Source organism: Astatotilapia calliptera, chromosome 13 (assembly GCF_964374335.1).
Source record: "Astatotilapia calliptera chromosome 13, fAstCal68.1, whole genome shotgun sequence".
Taxonomy (NCBI): Eukaryota; Metazoa; Chordata; class Actinopteri; order Cichliformes; family Cichlidae; genus Astatotilapia; species Astatotilapia calliptera.
Window position 1 is genome coordinate 21,622,001 of NC_137434.1, and position 20,564 is coordinate 21,642,564.

Below are 20,564 nucleotides of genomic sequence, written 5' to 3' on the forward strand. Positions count from 1 at the left end.
TGACAAATTCTGGGTCTGGGTTTCTTTGTTTCAGAATAATGGAGTTGAGGAGAAATTCTGCACTTAATTTCCCGCTTCACCTTTTTGTTTTGGCATGTGTTAGCGCAATTCCGTTGCTCCTAAGAGTTGAGGTGGAATTAAGTCTACATAAGTATATGCATTGTGGTATGAGCTGTAGAGAGGACGGAATAATCATAATCTATGCCCCCACAATTAAACTTGCTCTCCAGAAAATTCCAGTCAGAGAGCAAGGTAACCCACAAAAGCAAAACAGTTTCTATTTCAGGCTGACTTCGAATGAGAGCTGTAAGCAGCAAGAGTGAAAGAAACTTTAAAAAACTGATGAGTAAAGGCAAAAAGCTATCCTGCATTAATGACCTGTGTCTCAATGAGGCCAAGGAAAATGCAAGGTAATGCAAGTGTCAAATGCAACCGCGTACAAGGCCCATTATAATTTGAATGCTGGCCGACGGAGCTTAGACTGTGACTTACTCTCAGGCAGGTGTAAATGAATCTCTGCAGTGTGTTTGTATTACCAAAGGTAATATAGGAACAACATGCAAAATCAGGATACACGACAGCTACAAAGTTGCCTATTACAAAACAAAAAGCCTTCAGCCTGTTTGTTATGGAACGCCAGGACTGCCATAATGAATTAATTAAATACACCTTTAAATAATTAATTAAATGTGGCAATAATTCATTAAAATTGGAATTAATTACTTAAATACATAGTTATGACACATGTAATTAATTAATTATTGACACATTTAATTAATTATTTATGTCTTTCACATTTTAATTAATTATTGACATGTTTAATTAATTATTTAATGGTGTATTTAATTAATTCATTATGGCAGTCCTTTCATTCCATAGTTTGTTGCCTACAAAAGAGTTGTTAAAAGAATCACTTCTGAAGAAGAAAACTTCTTTGAATGTTGGCTGTTCATTCTCAACTGCATCCACCCCACGCACTCGTTTCTGATTACACCATCTCCCCACATGCTGTCTGCTTTGTATTGATCATTACCTGATCAAAGTGAGAACAGAACAAGAACTGTAACATTCATTAATCACTTTTACTGCAATATACATGCAACCATCACCTTTAATGAGGCGTGCTTCCTACCCAAATTTAAAATAGGGAAGGGTTATCTCAGAAGAAAATTAGCTGAAAAGTTATTTGAACTAAAAACAGCCTGGGTTCATGCCTCTCTTCCCCCTGCTTCCCTGTCTCTCTTCACTGCCCTGCCTAATAAAGGTCAAACATAAAAAAACAACAACAACAAAAACAACACTTCAGCTATCTCAAACTGGAGACTTGCAAAATGAGTAGAGTTAATACATAAAACATTTCCTGGAATATGCAGACCAAGTAAATCATCAACAGCAAACAGCTGTGTTACAGTAGTGTAATTAGAATTTAAGTGAATAAAGTGTTGGTTTTAGTTGAACAATTAAATAGCTCTTCGTGATAGTAACAGGGTATACAGGGTAATAAATAGTTTTTTAAACAGCTTACACAAATTTAGAACACAGATTAACACATTAATAAAACAACTCCCTGTATATGACATTATGTAATAAAACATAAAAAGACCATGAGGTTAAGCTAGCATGTCTCCAGAATGATGCTCATTTAAGCTTCACATTATTTTCATGAGAACAAGACCAAGCTGTTGTATTCCTCATTAGTTTTAACTCGGTGTAACCAAGAACCTGCAACATATAACAGGACAGCACGCTACTGTGTAGAGATGAGCACAAAAGAGAAAAAAAAACATTTCTAATGCATCTTTGCAAGAAAGTATTAGCACCGCTAGTTTGCTGAAAAATGTTTTTGAATCTGCTTTTCTCTCATTGTTATTTTCGCTTCCTTTCTGCCTCTTTCCATATTTGGAGATCCTTGATCAAACATTTTTTTTAATCAGTGCATGAACTGAAAAAGTAGGAAGAGGAGTTTCCCTAGACAGGTTGAAACTTTGTTGGATGTCCAGAGAAACCAGAATCTGCTGTGACCGAGCTGTGCACTGTTTTCATCAGCTGCATCAAAGATTAGCTGGAGGGTGAAATGACACTGCTTTTATGAGAGGCAAATAAAAACAAATGCAATTAGGATAGTTCAGATTGTCCAAGAAAGGTGTTTTATAAAACTTTCCACAGAGCCAGAAACTGGGTTGTGCATTCAAAAGAAGGCAAAGAGAGGTGAGAGGAAGTCTAATGAGACAATGGCTATCCATTTCTCATCATCAACTCTATGTCAGTTTCCTTTGTGTCTCAGTCTTTCTCTGCAGAAGTGCTTGGTCTCCAGAGTTCAGTGAATTCTAAAAGAAGGTGAAGAAAAGGCTACAGAGACAGAAATGAGAACCAAGTGCTGCTCATCATTTCATATGGTCCCCCGTCACTTCTTTCTACCAGCTACTGCTCACTTGCTTTCATACCGACTGCCGGTATGCCTGATAACAGTATGACATCGTTAGATAACGTTAGGATTCCCACAGTTTTAATTACTTGCTCTCCCTGATTTGTGCAATAGCTTTAAAAAGTACATAGAAATGGACTGATATTCATATAGCACTTTTCTAGTCTCAAAGATGACTCAAACTGCCACATTCTTAAAATGCACAGTGCTATATTTTATGCACTTTAACTGCTTTAGCTATCTCACAGTCACATTTGTGACCAATTTGGAATCACAAAGCACACACAAAAACAGGGAAAAAGACCAACTTTCACATAAAGAGACACCAAGAAGGTTCAAACCAAGAACCTACTTAATGTGAGGTGACTGTGCTGCACCACTGTGTCACCCAAAGCATCTACGTAAACAATCACTTTTTAATAATCCTAAACCGTTAGCAGAGCGTGGAAACATAATTATGCTGGATTCCTCCAAAAATTTTGTAATTTTTAGATTTTGTTGGAAACATATGGATTTGTTACAATCTCTTGAAGGCACAATAAATTCATAATGTTTCCTGTAAAAACAGGCATGCTACGCCAAAGTAAAATAAGACAATTTATACTGTTTGGATATCCAGTAATATGACAGTAAAGGCTTTTGACTTATTTTGCTTTCATGTGCACAGTTCTCAGTATTTCAGCCTGATCAAAGGAGTGACAAACCCTAAATGAGACAAGGCCGGAAGATCTCCAGATAGATAAATAGATTAGCATCATTAATGGCTGTGACACAGGGATTTAATTGTGGCTCTTGTATTTCAGCTAGCATGTTCCCCAATGGGTTATCGCTCAGTGGTGAAGCTCCGCCGACTCCTGCAAAAAGGCGGGGCTGTCTGATTAGCTGCAATGTTAATTTCTCCGAGCTACATCCATGGCTACAATTCCATTCCATTTGCAGATAGTGGACTATTCATCTAATTGCGTCCACTTGACAAGCGAGCCAATTATCAGTGGCTGGGACAAAGATGACCTGATTACTTGTGCAATAAAAAAACAACAGAAGGAGCTTTGTTGGGGAGCTTAAGAAGCAAAGAAAAAAGGGTGTAAAGGGCTATGAAGCAGAATAAGTAATAATAATGACTTAACTGGCACTTGATACTGAAGCTCATAGCAGAGGATAAAGTTCTTAAAAACTGAATTATAGCTGGGATATACCACAGAATGAGGTATGATGTCAAACAGCAGACACACAATATGTAGGCAGCATAAAACATAGAGTATGACCACAGAACCAATTACTTTCTTAATTAATCCTTTGGTCTATTTAACACAAGAGAAATGGCCTTCACAATGTCCTAGAGGACAAAGAGGTATAATTAAATCTTGCATCTTGCATCTGACCAGCAGTCAAACCCCTGAAAGATTTCCTTCACTAAAATGCAAGACAAGGAAAGGCAACACATATGACAACACAGAACAATTACATTCTTGGAGTAGTGAATTGATCTTTCAAATACTGAATAATTAATTGTTTTTTGATTCACTTCATCAACAGAATTTGAAAAGGACACATTTTCCTCATATTTTACAAATGTGAAGTGCAATCAGAAGTAGTCTACGAGGATATAAGCATTAAACTCCTTGACATTAAATTTGGTTACAAAAGGTATAAAAAAAACATTAAACACAGGACAGCAGTCCTGTTGTCCTAGTAGAGACCTTGTAAAAAAGATGTGTCTCATGTGAAGCATAAAATCTGCTTGGACAAACATTAAGTTCTTCAGCTGAATGACTATCCTACATTAGTGGGTGTTTCTACGAGAACGTCTTTCGTCCTAAGGAAGCATCTATAGCTCTACAAAAAGAACAAAAGTCAAAATTGTGAAACTCTAAATATAAAACAAAGCTCAGTTTACTGAGGTAATGATAAATCAATGCATCACTTTACAGTAATAGATTTGTTCACACTGGAGTTGATCGCAAGCACACTGATTGGATTGCAGGTATATAGATGGTCCGATTAGCTGAGTGTGTCCTATCACACCAAGCACTATACTGGTACACTGACGAAGTTATCAGTCTACACCAGTGGCACAGTAAAAAACATAAACAATAACCAAGCATCTAGTCATTCAGTTTGATTTTACAGATATTTTTGAAAGAATGGGTCACTCTAAAGAGCTCACCAAATGTAAACAGGATGCCATCGCTGTGCTGCAACAATATCTAGGATTTTTCTTCCCTCCTAGATACTCCAGTATTGATGGTAGGTGGCATTATTTCAAAGTGGAAGCATTTAGCACAGCAACTCTGCCACAGTGTGTGGCAGTGAGTGAGTTACACACTGGGGTCGTCAAGGGTTGAGGTACATGGTGTGTAAAAGTAGGCCATCGGTATAATGTACAGTTGGCCCAGGTCCACAGAGTGTGTTTAATAAACATAAAACTTTATAAAATAACTTTATCAAGTGAGCTTTGACAAGATGACAGAACTAATGCTCCGATGACTGTTTCTTTGAACCTTTTTCTTTCCAACTGTTACTTCACCAGACTACCCATTTCTCACAGATGGAAGAGCAGACGATAAAGCAAAAAAAAGCAGCGGAGATAAAGGGAAAAATGGCACATGACAGCACAAGGGAGGCCTATTTAATTTGCCAGGGCCAAGGCATGACCAAAGCTGAGGAACACTATGAATAAATGACATGCATTATTTCACATGGATCTGCTGTGACTTTCACTGTTTTTGTTAACTTTGTCATTATCCTGCTCTCTCCACTCACAGCACCACGCCTGCACAAATGGGAGATTCTGAAATGTGTCCAGAGTACCGGCATGTTCCTCCTCCCCTTTTGTCTGTGTGGTAAAGAATGTCCCCTCACTGCTGCTGTGTAAATGTCCCCCGCTTTGCTGATGGATCTTCACAGGGTGGATTCAACAGCAGGGACTGATTGAATTTCCACCATCAGATTAATCTCAAGCAGACACATGGAGCCACCTGCACAGGTGCATAACAACAGTTATGTACAGCATATCCACATGACAATGAACAAAATTGCATGTGAACAAATAAACGTATAAAAACTTAAGAGGACACCTGCACAATAAAAAGTCTTCCAACTCTTCATTCCCTCACTGCATTGTATTATCCACCACCTTGCCATGTCACTTGCCCTACACACACATAAGCACACGTCATGAAAGGCATGCAACAAGTGAATTTACTACTACAACAAAAGGACACGCAAACGAAATAAATTTCATTTTCAACTATACAATTCAATGCGAGACAATAATCGTATTCAAACAACCTGCTCTTCAAACCCATTGGCAATTTATTATGACTACAATGCAACAATATCAGCGCTGGCAGCTATGACTATTTCTCCTGATGTGATTGTACTTTGCAGCTAATTACACATTTTACTATGAAAATGCCCACTCATTCTATTAAGACACACTCATATGGTGTTTGGTGAGTGGTCAAGCTGCAAAACAAAATCGAAGACTGAGTGATAGGCAATGTCTGCGTGGAGACAATTCCACGTATTCAATTCAAGCACAGTGGATTTATGATACAGTGGCACGTCGTATTAGGAAAAATTACCATATTCGTCTCATTTAAAATGATGTATTAGGTTAGGCAAGGCAGCAGTCTGCATCTGGAAACTGTTTATGATGGATTTCCTAAACAACAGGAGCCTGTGACCTCTGCTACATAAAGCAACCATGTAGAGATAGACTTGCGGTGAACAGATGTGGGGTTTTGAATTAAAGACATTAAAAGTGATAGAAATGAATAAAACTATACAGATGCTTATCTGTAGGTAGGTTTCTGCTGCAATCATAGTTGAGTCACTATTGAGTTATTGTCATGGTAACATTACTTTCAGTTCAAAGCTATCACACTATTTAAAGTTTTCATAGTTTTTTCACAATCTTATTTGGTTTTAGGCTTAACGTTTTCAATCATTTCATTTCTCTAGGAGCTGATGCTTTTTGAAAGACCTTGTTTTTTACTTTGTGCATACATATATATATATATATATATATATATATATATATATATATGTGTGTGTGTGTGTGTGTGTGTGTGTGTGTGTGTGTGTGTGTGTTATTTATATATTATGAGTAGACAAAGGAGCAGGGGGAAAGATTTTGAACATTTGGTTCCCCACACACCTGTTTCTGCTCACACAAAGGTGTCATTTTTAACAACCTTGCTGACTGTCAAAGGATTTTATGCAATAGTCAGTTCACAATGTGACCCTTTCTGAAGTGTTACATTAAAATGTTGTTTATAAGTTTAGTGTTGTATCATGTTTTTCTGCAATTATTTTTATGTTCCACTTGTACCATGCTAAAGTAGTTCAAGGATAAAAGAGCTGCTAAATATCTTCAGAGCATTCATATATATAAAATTCAAGAACAACAAATTAGAAGTTAATAAGTGCATTTTTATACAAAGAATAGGGCAATATTTGGACTGGATAAACCACAGCTCACTTTTCTGTTTGCAATTCCCAGGACAAATTTTCATGCTCTGGCAACATGCTTTGGTCTTCAAACCGTGAGATAAGGTCATGCATTCCCCCACTGCTGTGTGCAAAATATGAATGAAAATCAGCATGCAAGGCCCCAACATATCTCTCTGTCAATTAGAGAATGATTCTCTCTTTAGCGCTTTAGCTCAAAAATCCATCTCACGTTTGAAAAGTCATGAGCAACGAGTAAAGACTAATTCTGGGGATGACACAGGCAATTAGAGCATTGACAGTAATCTGCTCTGTTATCATTTACATTATTTTCTTCCTATTCAGAAACAGCATGGTGTATAATATCAGCGGAAGCATATGGATGGATTTGTGCAGCACTGATAATTTAGTTTGAAAAAATATTTAAGAGAAAAAAAAAGTATAAGCTTGCATGACTCAAACTGCAAGTGCAGTTTGAGTCATGCAAAATTCAAACATTATTATGACTAATATCAGTCAAGTTCACTGTATGCCATTAGCTGGTGTTTCATATTAAAAAATATGCTAAATGTTCAATTTAAGGGTTGAACCATGAACTGATGTGGATAAACACTTCTACCAATGTCTGTGATGTGTTGAATTGAACCAAGTTTACTATCTACTCCCAGTATTTACATCACCATCCTGACATAAGCCCGACAATAGGTATTAATCAGTAGATATATAGATGAATGGAGCGGATGCAGTGGTTGGGGAAAAGGAATGAATCAATATTAAAATTTACAAAGCTAAATAAGCATAATAATCTAGTACAAATCAAGTTAATATTTGATGCATTACTCAAGTACTAAGGTCTTATTTCTAGGCTAACTACACAGCTACACAGTTTTCAAATGCTGAAAAATGCAACTGTATAATGATTTTAAGTTGAAATGTAATCTTTAAGAAAGTATGATGATCCTTGCCCCTGACTCTTTCCTCTGCATGTGTTTCAGTTTCCGGGTGGGTAGGCAGAGGCTCATTGGAGCACGCATGGGATTTGGGCTGTTGCTTGCACTTCATTCTACCCTTGCTCCCCTGTCTCCCTTCCACCACACTATGTGTCTTCTTAGCTCTTCTTCGGTGTCATTATATGGTTTTCTGCACTAATAGAAATCGACTACTGACTGCTGCACCCGATTAGTTTTACACTTAGGTTACCTAAGTTTACTTAATAAATTACTTTGTTAATCTGTTAAAACAGTGTGTCCACACTTTGGATCTTATGAACCAGGATGTGAAAATACAACTTTCAGAAGTAATAACATATTCTACAAGGACTGTAAAAATGAAAGCAACATTATACAATGCACAATGCACAAAAAGAGAGATGAGTTCTGAAACAGTTTGAACAGTGAAATGTAAATCAATTTTAGACAACCTAGTCTTTTCAGGAATATATTGCACACAGCCTAATGAGTACATACGCATTTTAATTACTCTTAGTTACACCTTCAATTTCACTACAACCAATGTGTTCGTAGAAAGGAGATTTTCACCCATTTGTCCTGTTGACATGACTAAACTAGAGACAAGTAAGGAGGAACCAAAGAGGTAACTGTCTGCCTTGTCAGTCAAAAATTCCAATACTTGACATGGTAATATACTTTATCAAAAATCTATTAAATAGAAGAACTAATGTTTATGTGGTTTCTGAAAGCAGGGACGAGCACTGTTAATTCTTCTACATACCCATTAAATCAAATACAAGGTTTTTATCACAGTTAACAGTAGGGCTGGGCCATATTATACCGTTCACGGTAATACCGGTATAATGTTAGGCAACGATAGGAAAATGAAATATCGCGATAGAATGGGAGTAAAACGCGCATGCGCAGTGCCTTTGTTTTCATACGCACATGGCCGATTGTTGAGTGAAACTGATGAACCAGAATTGGTTTGTAAAAATGGTGCAACTTCCGTGATGTGGAACTGGTTTGGTGTTTGTCCGTCAGATACACAACAAAGCACATTTTTTTGCAGAACATGCAAGCGGCCGTTGTTATTGTCATATTTGTCGGACTAAGATGCTCTTAAATCTGGGAGTAATCTGGGTCCTAAACTCCGTACCATTCAGGTCAAACAACACTGCATCATCACTTAGAGTTAAAAACTGTCTAAATTCTTTCATCTTTAATAAAACGATCAGCATTGCTGCTTTACCAGGTGTAACTATAAAGTTTAACTTCCAGGCATCCATGAAAACAAAAGTTATTACATTTAACGGAGTTAGAAGTTAGCAGGAAGCTAGCGGAAGTTAGCTCGCTAGTTTCGCTAGTTACCTAAGCATGATATTGCATGTTCTGACTGAGAGATTTCTGAAAAAAATCAAACGTACAGCTCTGCTATCACTTCCAACATAAATGAAGACAGGAAACTAAACAGCAGTGACGTTTGTAGGGTTACTGAAGTTGGGCTAGCTGGTATATAATGATGTGCTACGTGATCGCTAGCGACACAGCTATGTTAGCATAACATAAACAGTGAAGCTGGAGGACGAACACTAACACTTTTCCACTTATAAAAGTGAACGTGAAGGTTCTTCATGGTTAGAGACAAATGCAATCGCATGGCAGGATGCTGTAAACGGACCAAACTTCAGTCAGGAGAACAACTGAGATAATCCATCCACAATACGAGGTTAGTCATTAATATACTGCAACAACATGGGAATAGAGCAGCTGCCAGAGAATTCAACATTAATGAAACAATGGTACAGAAGTGGAGGAAGCAAGAAGAATGAGTTTAATAAAGTTTGATTTATCTGACTGCTTTGTTTCGCTTAATGTGCCTTATAATTCCGTGCACCTTATGGTCCAAAAAATACGTACTGCACACTGCAGTTTAATGTTGCAAAGCACCTCTTTTTAACTTCAGTGGATATTATACATGGTTATGCTCAGGATATGTCAGCCCATTTCTACTGGAAATGCCTTTTGGTTAAACTTTCAGCAAGGAATTTGCATTTGCACTGTTACATTTTTATAAAGCTTTAATGTACATAAAAACCAGCTCCTTGTTTAAGTGAAAATAAATGGAAGGTTGTCTTTTTGCGCTAGTAATGTTGTGGAGTTGTATTTTGTCTCGCATCAATTATATCGTCTGTTATATCGTTATCGCAAATTTTCAAATATATAATCGTGATAAATATTTTTGGCCATATCGCCCTGCTCTAGTTAACAGTTAATGGTGATGTTAATCACTTGATGCATTACTGTGGAAGCTGGCCAGTAAATGTGTAAACACATACAATACAAATGGTCCTCACTAAGTATACTGCAACAAACTACAGTTCAGTCATACACAGGACAAATATTAAACATCCACCTTTTGAAATCGACAGGTTATTTCAATAGGATGTGAAGTGATCTATTTTCTACAATGGAAGGCTGTTTGTTTACAATAAATAGCAAACACGTCTGAACGGAGTAAAGAGAAAGTCATTAAATTTTTTTTCCAGTGATTGTCATTTCACTGTGTATTCACACTTTGCCCACACTTTCCCCCCTGTAAATAGTCTCCATTGTGTTATCTTTAACAATCAGTGTTCAGATACATGACAATGACAGTCATGGAGCAGTCAACAGAATGTTTTGCATTACCATTGTAACCTGTTGCTATTGTAATGAGGGTTTTCAGTCTGTTTACAGTGAGGGTTTCATTGATACCAAGCTGCAGTGTTTAGGGCAAAAGAAGAATTTAAAAAAGTAAAAATGTGACAAATGCACAGGACACCAAACAAAAATAAAAAGGGTTTTCAAACTATCCTTCAGAAACCTTTAGTTCACAATTTCAAAGATTAGTATAGATGTACAAATTGCATTGCATATAATGATACTGAAAATGCTCCAGCATTTTTTGTAAAGGTGGATTAGGATTCTTATGTATTGTAACCATTTAATATAATAACAATGGACAAAACCAGAGTAATCACTCACTGGCTTGTGAATTTCTATTTACACAAAAAAATGAAACTAGATTTGAATGAGAGTTTAGAGCTGGGGAATTATCAGCTAACACTAGAGCCAGCTAGCTGGCTGTGGTGAGCAATCATGCCTGTGCATGATATTATAAATGTTGCTAAAAATGTCTAGTGAAAAATGAACTGATATAAGGCTACTTTAAAGATAAACTAAACATTTTTCTTTGTTTTAATACCACCAAATTCTGGAAAAGATCAAAACAGCACCAACATCCCACACAAACTGGCTACACATTTAATAATGCATAACTTTAAGCTTTGATGCAAATTTAAACAGGTGAGTTATATAAAATTTCACCCCATACAGCTGTCATGAAAAAGGAATTTAGCCAAAAACAGTTTTTGTACCAAGCTGTAAACAAGTTTATTCCTGCTGTTAGGCATTTAGCTTCAGCATGTCTATGTGATTACTTCAAAAGAAAAAAAATCCATGCAAACTTTGGGCTATTTTTATGCTTAACTCATCTCCATTTTCATACGCTTGATAAAGCTCACACATGTTGGTCTTACCAAGGAAAGTCTGATAGTTTTAACTCTAAAAAAGCGATTTCTTACTGGTAATACTACTGTTGTTTGAGACACAGTAAAAGCAAAACTCAATTAATTAAAAATACCACCCAACTTTGCATGTACAGAAGATTAAGTTTAAATAAAAGTAGCAGAAAATCAAATTTAGATCTTGGCATAACAACCTTTTTTGCAACAGCTTGTACACTATAGAGGAGTTACTCTCACAGGACAAATCATAATCACCGGGTGCCTGACATCAGCTTTATGGTCATTTCTTCCTCCTGTTTCCCCACAGCTGTACTCTGGGTGACAGCATTTTAGACAAATATAGGCAGATGCGAACTCTCAGGTCACTGAAGTACTGCTGGTTTATAAGTTCACGGCAGATGGCAAGCTCTGATTCATCTTCTCTTTTTTTAATTTTCCTCAGTCGTTTTTCTTAGCTATATCTTGGATGCCAATCAATGCTAAGGCTATTCTTGCTCAAACAGATATCACCTTCTGCTAAAGATTGCATTATGAGGCCTGCTGTCAAGTCAAATGAATGTAGATGCATTTATGAGATGCAAGCTTCTGTTTACAGCAATAATTTCTCTCAGTGGGGGATATCACTGTGAAGCACCCTGCATATAGATCATCTGTTAAACACATCTCATCTCTCATGCTCTCTTCCTTTCAGCCTCTCTCAGCAAAACAGTGGCTAATTAGTTCTACACAGCTTTCTACTAATTTACTGCAGTACTTTTGCGCCAATCGTCAAATCTCAAATGGTGTTTAAAGATAAATTTGTCTGTGCTATTGTTGTCCATTTATGTGCGTTTATGCTTGTCAGTGTTTCTGCTGCCGCCCGATGAAGACGCATCTTGCCAGAAAGATGTGTGCATGATAAGTGACTGTGAATCAAACTGTGAGTTGAATGGCAGCATCAGAGACAAAATGACAAGATGACACAGACAGAATGTGAATGTGTGAGTGAGAAACAAAAAAGTGACATTAGAGACATTGGAGATGATAGTCATTGAGCTTCTGGGCTTGGTAATCATAATGACATTAAATGAATAAGGTTACTACTATTAATGTCTTTTAGGGTATTACACTCTATTGGTTGAGCACTCTATACACCCAGGCTATGCCTAGTTTATGACACAAAGCATAAATTCTAATTTGCATTATTTGTATATTCTCTTTGTTTTTCATTTTCCACGTTTATGTTTAAAACTGATGACTTTACTTGAAGTAATGAAACAATTCTAGGCTTCAGATTACCTCAAGTGTATCCTAACAGCAATGAAGATGAGTTCTTTTGCATATTTTAACATTATATTTTAGTTTTCTAAAATCATAAAAACAACTTAAACACATAAAAACAACTTTCAAAATAAAACTGCATCGTATTTACAAGAGGTGAAATGATCGGTTCATTTTTCCATCTGTCAGACAGAAAAAATAACTGGTAACTGCACCGACTTTAATTATATTACTTAATTTTAAGCAAAATGCTAAATAGTCCCATGTTCCAGAATCTATTGAGTTTGATTTGCTTCATTCCTCTATTTTATGTGATTATTATAGAAACCAGTTCTTTAATCCTGCTTTTCCCATTCATCAGACAAAAGCAGAAATCCAAAGGTGGCACATTGAGCTGTTGGGGTTTTCATATTTTCTGGCATTTTATTGATCAGTGATTAAGTGGGAGTTCTATCAATAATCAAGTTGCAGTTCCAGCCCTAGCACCTAAAGAAGCAGAGCATATTGATAACCATCAGTTCTGTGTTAGAATCATTGACAGCTGTCACATGTCTTTGTGTGCCGGTTATGACCCTTGACCTTGCTGGATGCCCCAGGGCCCTGGCCTGTACCATTTGTCTACTTGATGTGGCTGACAGTCTGTCTACCCAGCAGGTCCTCTCAAGCCTTACTTTCAGCCAGTGACCTGCACTGATGGGAAACCAGGCAGTCTGTCAGCTTTCCAAAGCCAGGCAATCTGGCACATAGTGCAACCTACTGTCAGCTACAGATACACACTCATGAGCGCACTTGAATGTACAAAATCAGCATACATGGAGGCATTTCAACACAATTAACACTGCATGTAAACACTGTAAACATATGAAAGTATACACATATGCTCTGCTGCCACCTTAACATGTTTCAGCTGGCACTGAGTGTCTGCACTAACACCATGACTCCTGCCATATGGCCAATGACATACTGCTCTTCATTAGGGCTTAAAGCGGCAGCCCTCTGGGGCTAAGCTTTAACTCACTGACACATCATGGGCAAAAAGGCTTCTCCCCAAATGGCCTAAATTATATTATGGACATCCATTGCAATGCTTAGTCTCAAAAGCACAGGCTTCAAATATGTCTTTATCCACTAAAGCAGCCAGTGTTTTCCCATTTAGGAGAAATTTCAATATTGGCAAAAAGAAAATAGAATTATACTGGGAGGGGGAGAGATGCTGCTGATTAATGTTGAATTTCTGAAGTGGTTTTGAAAGTAATCATTTGTCACAGCAACACTTAAATGTCAAATTAGAAGCACGTTTAGGATTTACAGAGGTATGCACGATAACATGAACTATTTTTCAAGATAATGCAATCCAGTGAAATAGCCTTTTCAAAAAGTGCCCCATTTTTTAAGCTCCATTCAATTGTATACATTTGTGTTTTGCTGTTTTGTGTGGGACATGATTAATAGGCCTTCAATTGTAACCACAATCTTTCCCTATTTGAACCAGATGATGTACAATATATCTACTGCATGTTATCTCTTGGTCTAAGGTTGCCTTTGGGATATCAGGTCAGCAGAGGGATCTCTACTTTTTTGATGAACTCTTCCAGCTCTTGAATACCCATCTTGTAGGCTAACCGAGACTGCTGAGTCAGTTTATCTGTATAAATAAAAGCATGCCTCTGTATGGTCCACAGGGAAGAAAAATATGTACCTGCAGAGACATAAAGAAGATTAACGTCTGTGATTGCACATCAGACTATTGTAAACAGCGCAGCTTCCTTTCATTTCTACCTCTGCCTCTGTTTTGTTCTCCTGCTTGTCTGTCTTGTCGTCCCCGCAGCAAATATGCTGCTGAAATGTTCTGGTGATTCAAAGTTTATACTACAGCGTTTTCAGGATATTCAAAACTTGTGCAAGTTCCGACTTTTAAATCTATTTTTTCTTTTCAGTGTTGAACGGTGTTGAGTTTCCTTTGGATTGATACCTGAGGACCTATCTTTCAGCAGTCCTTTCTGCTCTGGGAAAAGAAAAACTAGCTTGCCCTGAGTTTAACCCAAAAGCACACTTATTGTTCCCTATTACGTTTGGCCCCTTTTGTTCTAGTCTATCTACCCCTTTATACAGAGATTTGTCCAAGTCTGTAGATGAAGGTTCATCTTTGTGTGTATTTGTGTTTTGTGTATATTTCTTTCAGTTTCAGGCTTTCGGTGACTGCCACCATTGTTCCCAGCTATTCAATGTTTTCAAGTATCTCTTTTAAAGGTATCTGCTGGAGATATTGCCTGGCTCTTACCACATAAAGACACGACTAGGGATGGGTATTGATAAGATTTTCACGATTCCGATTCAATTTTCGATTCTGTTTAACGATTCGATTCTTTATCGATTCTTTTTAAAAAAGGAGAACACTAAGTTTGATTAGCTTAGAACTTTGTTTTATATCTTCTCTTTGAACAAGATAGAAATTTAGGAGTAACATGGCCTTACAAACCCAACAGTGAGATCTTAAGAGATCCACAGCCTACGGCTCTTCAATGGGTGTCACAGGGTCCCCAGGAAAAAAAATTGTAAATAAAATAAATATTCTTCTGTAGCAATAACAAAGTATAACATAAATTATTCTGTAGCAATTACATAAGAATATCCAGTAATGTCCCTGGCTACAATTAAACACATTCACTTACCTAAAATCGGGGCATCTGCTGTGGCAAATGGGTTCAAGGCTTTTACCACAAACTTAGTCACTGCTCGGTGACATTCGTCTATCCTGGCCTGAAAGGAGACGCTACCGGTAGACTGCAGCGAGAACTGCCAGCATCTGAGCCAGCCAGACTCTGTCTCTCTCATCATCACCTAAATGCACAGTAATGGCAGGTTTTGTAATAAGGCAGATCGCGCTAACATAATATGCACTGTTAGTTGATTATTTACCTGCCGCATTAACGGGAGAGGACGTGGAAACGTTACCGCTGCTGCTGGGTTGAGATTCATGAGTCCGGAGCGGAATTAAAAACACGACATTCATTTGAGGTCATTGCGTGTTTAGTGAGCAAATGCTTTTGCATATTCGTAGTGTTTCCTCCCTTAAATGAAATATCTACTTAGCAAGTATTGCAAGTTGCCCTGTTGTCATCCGTTCTTGTAAAGAATAACCAAACTTTTGAGCGTTTGAGCCGCTTACGTGCCGTGTTTCCTGCCAGGTAAATGACGCTCCGCAACGTGGTGACGTCATTCGGGGCGACTGGAATCGATAAGGGAATCGTTTGCAAAAATGGCAAACAACTCCAAGGAATTGAAACAGTGGGAACCGGTTCTCAACAAGAACCGGTTTTCGATACCCATCCTTAGACACGACCAATGCATAGAACGTGTTGTCTCCACTTACAGTCAATTACACCATTGGGCTTTATCACACTGTCATTAAAATAAAAGGAAATTCCGCGTTCCTGGTAAGCTACATCAACACAACAACAAAAACACCAATGAGCCAGTAATTCGGCAAAGCATGAACTTGATTAGCACATTCTTTTATGTCACAGGGTCAAACTAAGCCATTTGAAAGCATACGACTCAGTAATTTCCACTGTCTGCACCATTAGATTGCTTTGATGAAAACTATTTCTCCACAGAGCATGCCAGTGCTTTATTTAAAACACATTTCTCATCATCTGATCCTAAAGAAAATAAACTGCACACCACAAGAGCCCTTGGTGATGATTTAGTCTTAACTGACCAAACAAACAAATAAAAACTTTCTGCACTATTGCTGTCAAATGAACAAGAACAAGAAAGTTTCTATTTCTTTTTTCAACACTTTAAGAAAATTACCTCACAATAACTGTTATTTAAATCAGCTGAAAAAAGCTATATTTGCAGTCAATATGTTGCAAAAAATCTCCTGACTGAGGTTTTCACATCAAACTGATGTGTGGGAAAAAATATGAAACTGTTTAAATATTTAGTAAGCGGGATGTGAAAACTAGTACTTTTTCTTTCGCTCAAGGGAAAACATGCCAGAAATCTCATTAACCCCATTCCAATGAGCCAGTCAGCAGCTATAAAAAGGCCAGGACCCTCTCACTTTTTCATTATGTTTTTCTAAAACAATCGTTTGTTCACTGTCAAAATAACTGTTTTTTAATGTGATGTAAATTTCGACGCATTAATGTATCTCCATAGAATGTGCCTTATCTGACAAACAAATGCAGTCGAACACATTTATATGTACTTTAAATAGCATCCCTTTTTCCAAAGCTCTCTGAGATTCGAGTGTCTACAGGGTCTTAACAGTGGCAATATAATTGGGTCTCACTAGGAAAACAGATGTGGTAGGGCCCAGCTTCCAGAAAGGCAGGAAGGTGAAATGCACGTGATGTGAACCAAGGGGGAGCAGGGAGGAAGCAGGTGATACCTGTGGCGCTATTTAACTTCCCATCAGCTCTGGAACCTTTCAGAGAAAACAGAAAGACTTGGGACTGTTGTATAATACCCCTGTGATCACAGCAAATGAGTGCTTATAACACAACAAAGTCATGTATTTCACTGTTATCTGGGCAGATGTGGTTTTTTTTTCTTTCTTTAATCAGGACGTTTTGTGATTTGCGAGCCCAGTGCCTCCCCAATCAATTCAAAACAGCAGTTAAAATCAAGTACGACATTTCTTTGGTAACTACTGATGAGTACAAGTTCCCCGTAATTGTGAACCATCTTGTGGTCAAACTAAAATCATTATGTTGTGAACAGCTATAACACATTGTTTACTGCCAGTGGACTGTATTAGACTTATTATCTCTTAATCGTTGTTTTGGCTATCTTGATGCATAATCACAACAGCGCTGCTTATGGAGTACTGGTTTTATTATGTGTACATCTACAAATAAATGATTGCATAAATATTTGTCCTGCCTTTGAATATTGGTCTAACTGGCCAATGGAGTGTGCAAATTAGGACTATAGCAGCCTTTCCATGCAGTAACAAAAAACATTACTGCCTGGAACCATCGAATCATAGGTGGTAATTGTGTTTTAGATTAAAAGCTTAGTAGGCTGATTGCTGGTGCTGCCTGAGTCAATAAGCAGGCTTGGTGAGGGGAGAACATGGTGGAACCGCTGTGGTGATTAACTACATGTTCCTGAATTTTATTTGTGATCAACCATGGAGATTAAAAGCAGTGGTGGTTAGGGAGGGTTTAAAGAGGTGCGCTGAGGCCAAGGGGGGTTTATGTTCACTGTGGGCTTGCTAGTAGTTATATTTGCAAACAGAGCCCTGTATAAGTGGCTATCTCTACTAGCGCAGTGCTTGGAGATTTACAGAAAAATATGCTAAACGTACAATGGGTTTCCAGTCAATTAAGCACTATTATAAGTGGCTCTTCATTTCTTAAAGAGCCCCACTTTGACAGGAACTCTTTGCCAGATACCTTGACTATAAGGCTAGGTTTCTTATGAAATGAGGTAGCTGTATCACACGGAGCAATCACACTGAGCAGTTGACATTTTTTGAGAAATCCCTACTGTGTCATCCCAGGTGAAAAATGATCTTCAGCTCAATAACAATCTATAATGGATGGGGTTTTGTGGCAACACTACCACCTCACATAAGGAGGAAACTTTACTGATTCTCAAAGGGACTCTCGTACTTAAGTTTTCTTATCTCGCAACTACAGATGAAGATAAATCAATGTTTAGAGACAAAGCAACAAACATAATACAGTAAAAAGTTGTCAAATCCAAGCAAGATCAATTCGGTGAATTGCGCAGTAATAGAAAGGGAAGCTGTACGGTTTCAATCAAGGGAACGAGACAAGTCTATGTATTTAAAAACAAAAAGAGAAAGACCGACCCCATAAACACCACAGCCATTACATATCGAGTGAAACAGAGACACAAATTTTCCAAGCACTTCATCTACCTCTCTACCTGCCTGTGGGACATTCAGAAGTTAGCAATCTTCAAAAAGTGTTTTAACACAAACATACGTGTATAAACATCTCAATGGTCTAATTTACAATTTCCTCTTCCATTCCCTGCTTTCAGTTAATCCTCATCAGTCAGCAGTAACAGTTACTGTATGTCTTTATTAAATATTGTTTCCTCACTTGCATTTATACTCAAGGCAAACAGTAAACTCTGGTTTAGGCAACAAGACAAATTGCAGTATATAAGAATGTTTAAGTAGAAAGATGTCACCAGGCTGGAAAGCTAGCAGCATTCTAGGATACAGATATAAGAAAAAATGCTTTAGGTTATGATATGTTTTCAAGTTAGCTGTACTACTTTACAGCAGCATCCTTTGCAAATGATTTTTTTCTGGATTAGCATCACTTGCCCTAAAACTAAAGTAGCCTACTTGCAAACAGTGGATCATGATCTGATTTGAGGGACAAGGTCTTTTCCTTCTGCTCTAGCAGACATTTGAATTTTGATTTATAACTGCCTTTTGACGTTGTGTTTCTTGTCCATACTAGTCTAGGAAACTTTAAGCTGCACAGTGCAGAGCACAGCTAGCAGAAACGTTGTGAGGCGGTGGTTTAGGGAGTGCTTGATCTGCCTTTGTTTGAAGCCTGTTTTGTGTTTTGTTGGTTGTAGTGCTGCAAATATATATTAAATCTATTACATTTATACAAAGCTAATACAGGACCAGTATTGCCCATACCAATACCAGTGTGTCATGATTTATGAGACATATCAATTTGCAAATTCTGAACACTTTTTAATTAGCACCAAATCACTCTGATTTTTATTTTCCATGATAATCAGTTAAAACAACAAAACACACCTTTAAACTTTTCATGTTTTTTTGAGACCTGGAATGTAAATGTACCTGTCTTTAAACTCCCCAAACAACCTACAATTCAATGGAGTGCATACTGAACTTATAGAAAACAGTATCAATCTTGACACGATAGTATCGATCCAATACCAGTATCAATACTATTGATATTTGGTTCAATCTGCCAACCTCTAGTTGGTGAATATTTTCAGTATCACTCAGGAAGCTGAAATTGTGATTGAAGGTAACACTGGATTAATTGTGGAGCCCTAGATTGTTATATTTCTGTATGAGTCTTTTTGTGTGGGTTCACAGTACAGAGTTAGAAGCGTGACTAACTCAAGGCCTTCCAATGTCAACTTTATCTGTTTATATTTCAGTGATCAAATGCATTTTGAAGTCATTTCCTCAAGAGAAGAAGACAAACAAGACAGCCATACTCACTTTTCTCAGGTCAGTTCCTCGGTCTGGTTTGAGTTTACCCACCTGACCACATAGGCCAAACTAATGGAATAAACCCTTCAGACTATTTGTTGTAAACACACAGCTCAGAAGTCTTTGAGAGAGACAATGAAGCCCCAGTTGCAAGAGTGTTCATTTAAAGCTGCCTGTATGCTCTCACAGTAATGCAATATGGCGACTTCTATATGGGTTCCTTTAGAGGATTGTCTCATTCTAACACAATCTGATGTAGCCATAGTGAGACACTTGTACGTGTAGCTGAAAGACAATTTTATATGAAAACGTACTTGCTCAAAGTTGTCTAAGTTATTAGGAAGACTGAAAGGTTTCATGCCAAATCCCATTTCTCACATCACATAGCTAAATGGTAAACCAGTGATTTGTGACATGTTGTATTAATTTGTTTCATACATTAGGTACTGGACCAGGAAATTGTGTAAAACACTGGTAAGTGAAGACTCTTCAGAATCATGTAATACTTTGCTCTGTTTTATCTACAGCAGCAAGAGCATAAGCTGACCTTTATATTACATTGATTGCAAGTAATATCTGATATTTGAATATGTTTACAAGGTGACAACAACTTTATATATTTAATTTTCAACATCATGAGATGTAAACAGATCGAGCAATTGATAAAAAACTATGTAAATCAATGTCTTTATGCCAGTCCACCTCAATTC

General features: G+C 37.5%; 1 protein-coding gene across 5 annotated transcripts in view; it reads right to left on the reverse strand.

The window, feature by feature from the left end:
• The window catches only part of grid1a (glutamate receptor, ionotropic, delta 1a), a 282,018-nt gene that overhangs the window by 176,571 nt on the left and 84,883 nt on the right, over window positions 1-20,564 (reverse strand). The window contains exons 1-2 of one of the 5 annotated variants that reach the window (XM_080288039.1): window positions 15,579-15,931; window positions 15,332-15,500 (exon numbers count right to left, since the gene is read on the reverse strand). The exons of the other annotated variants lie outside the window; for them this stretch is intronic. Of the exons in view, the coding sequence (XP_080144165.1) occupies window positions 15,332-15,500; window positions 15,579-15,638 (229 nt within the window). The 5' untranslated portion in view covers window positions 15,639-15,931. Of the gene's footprint in view, window positions 1-15,331; window positions 15,501-15,578; window positions 15,932-20,564 lie in introns of those variants that run through there. 5 annotated transcript variants of the gene reach the window in all.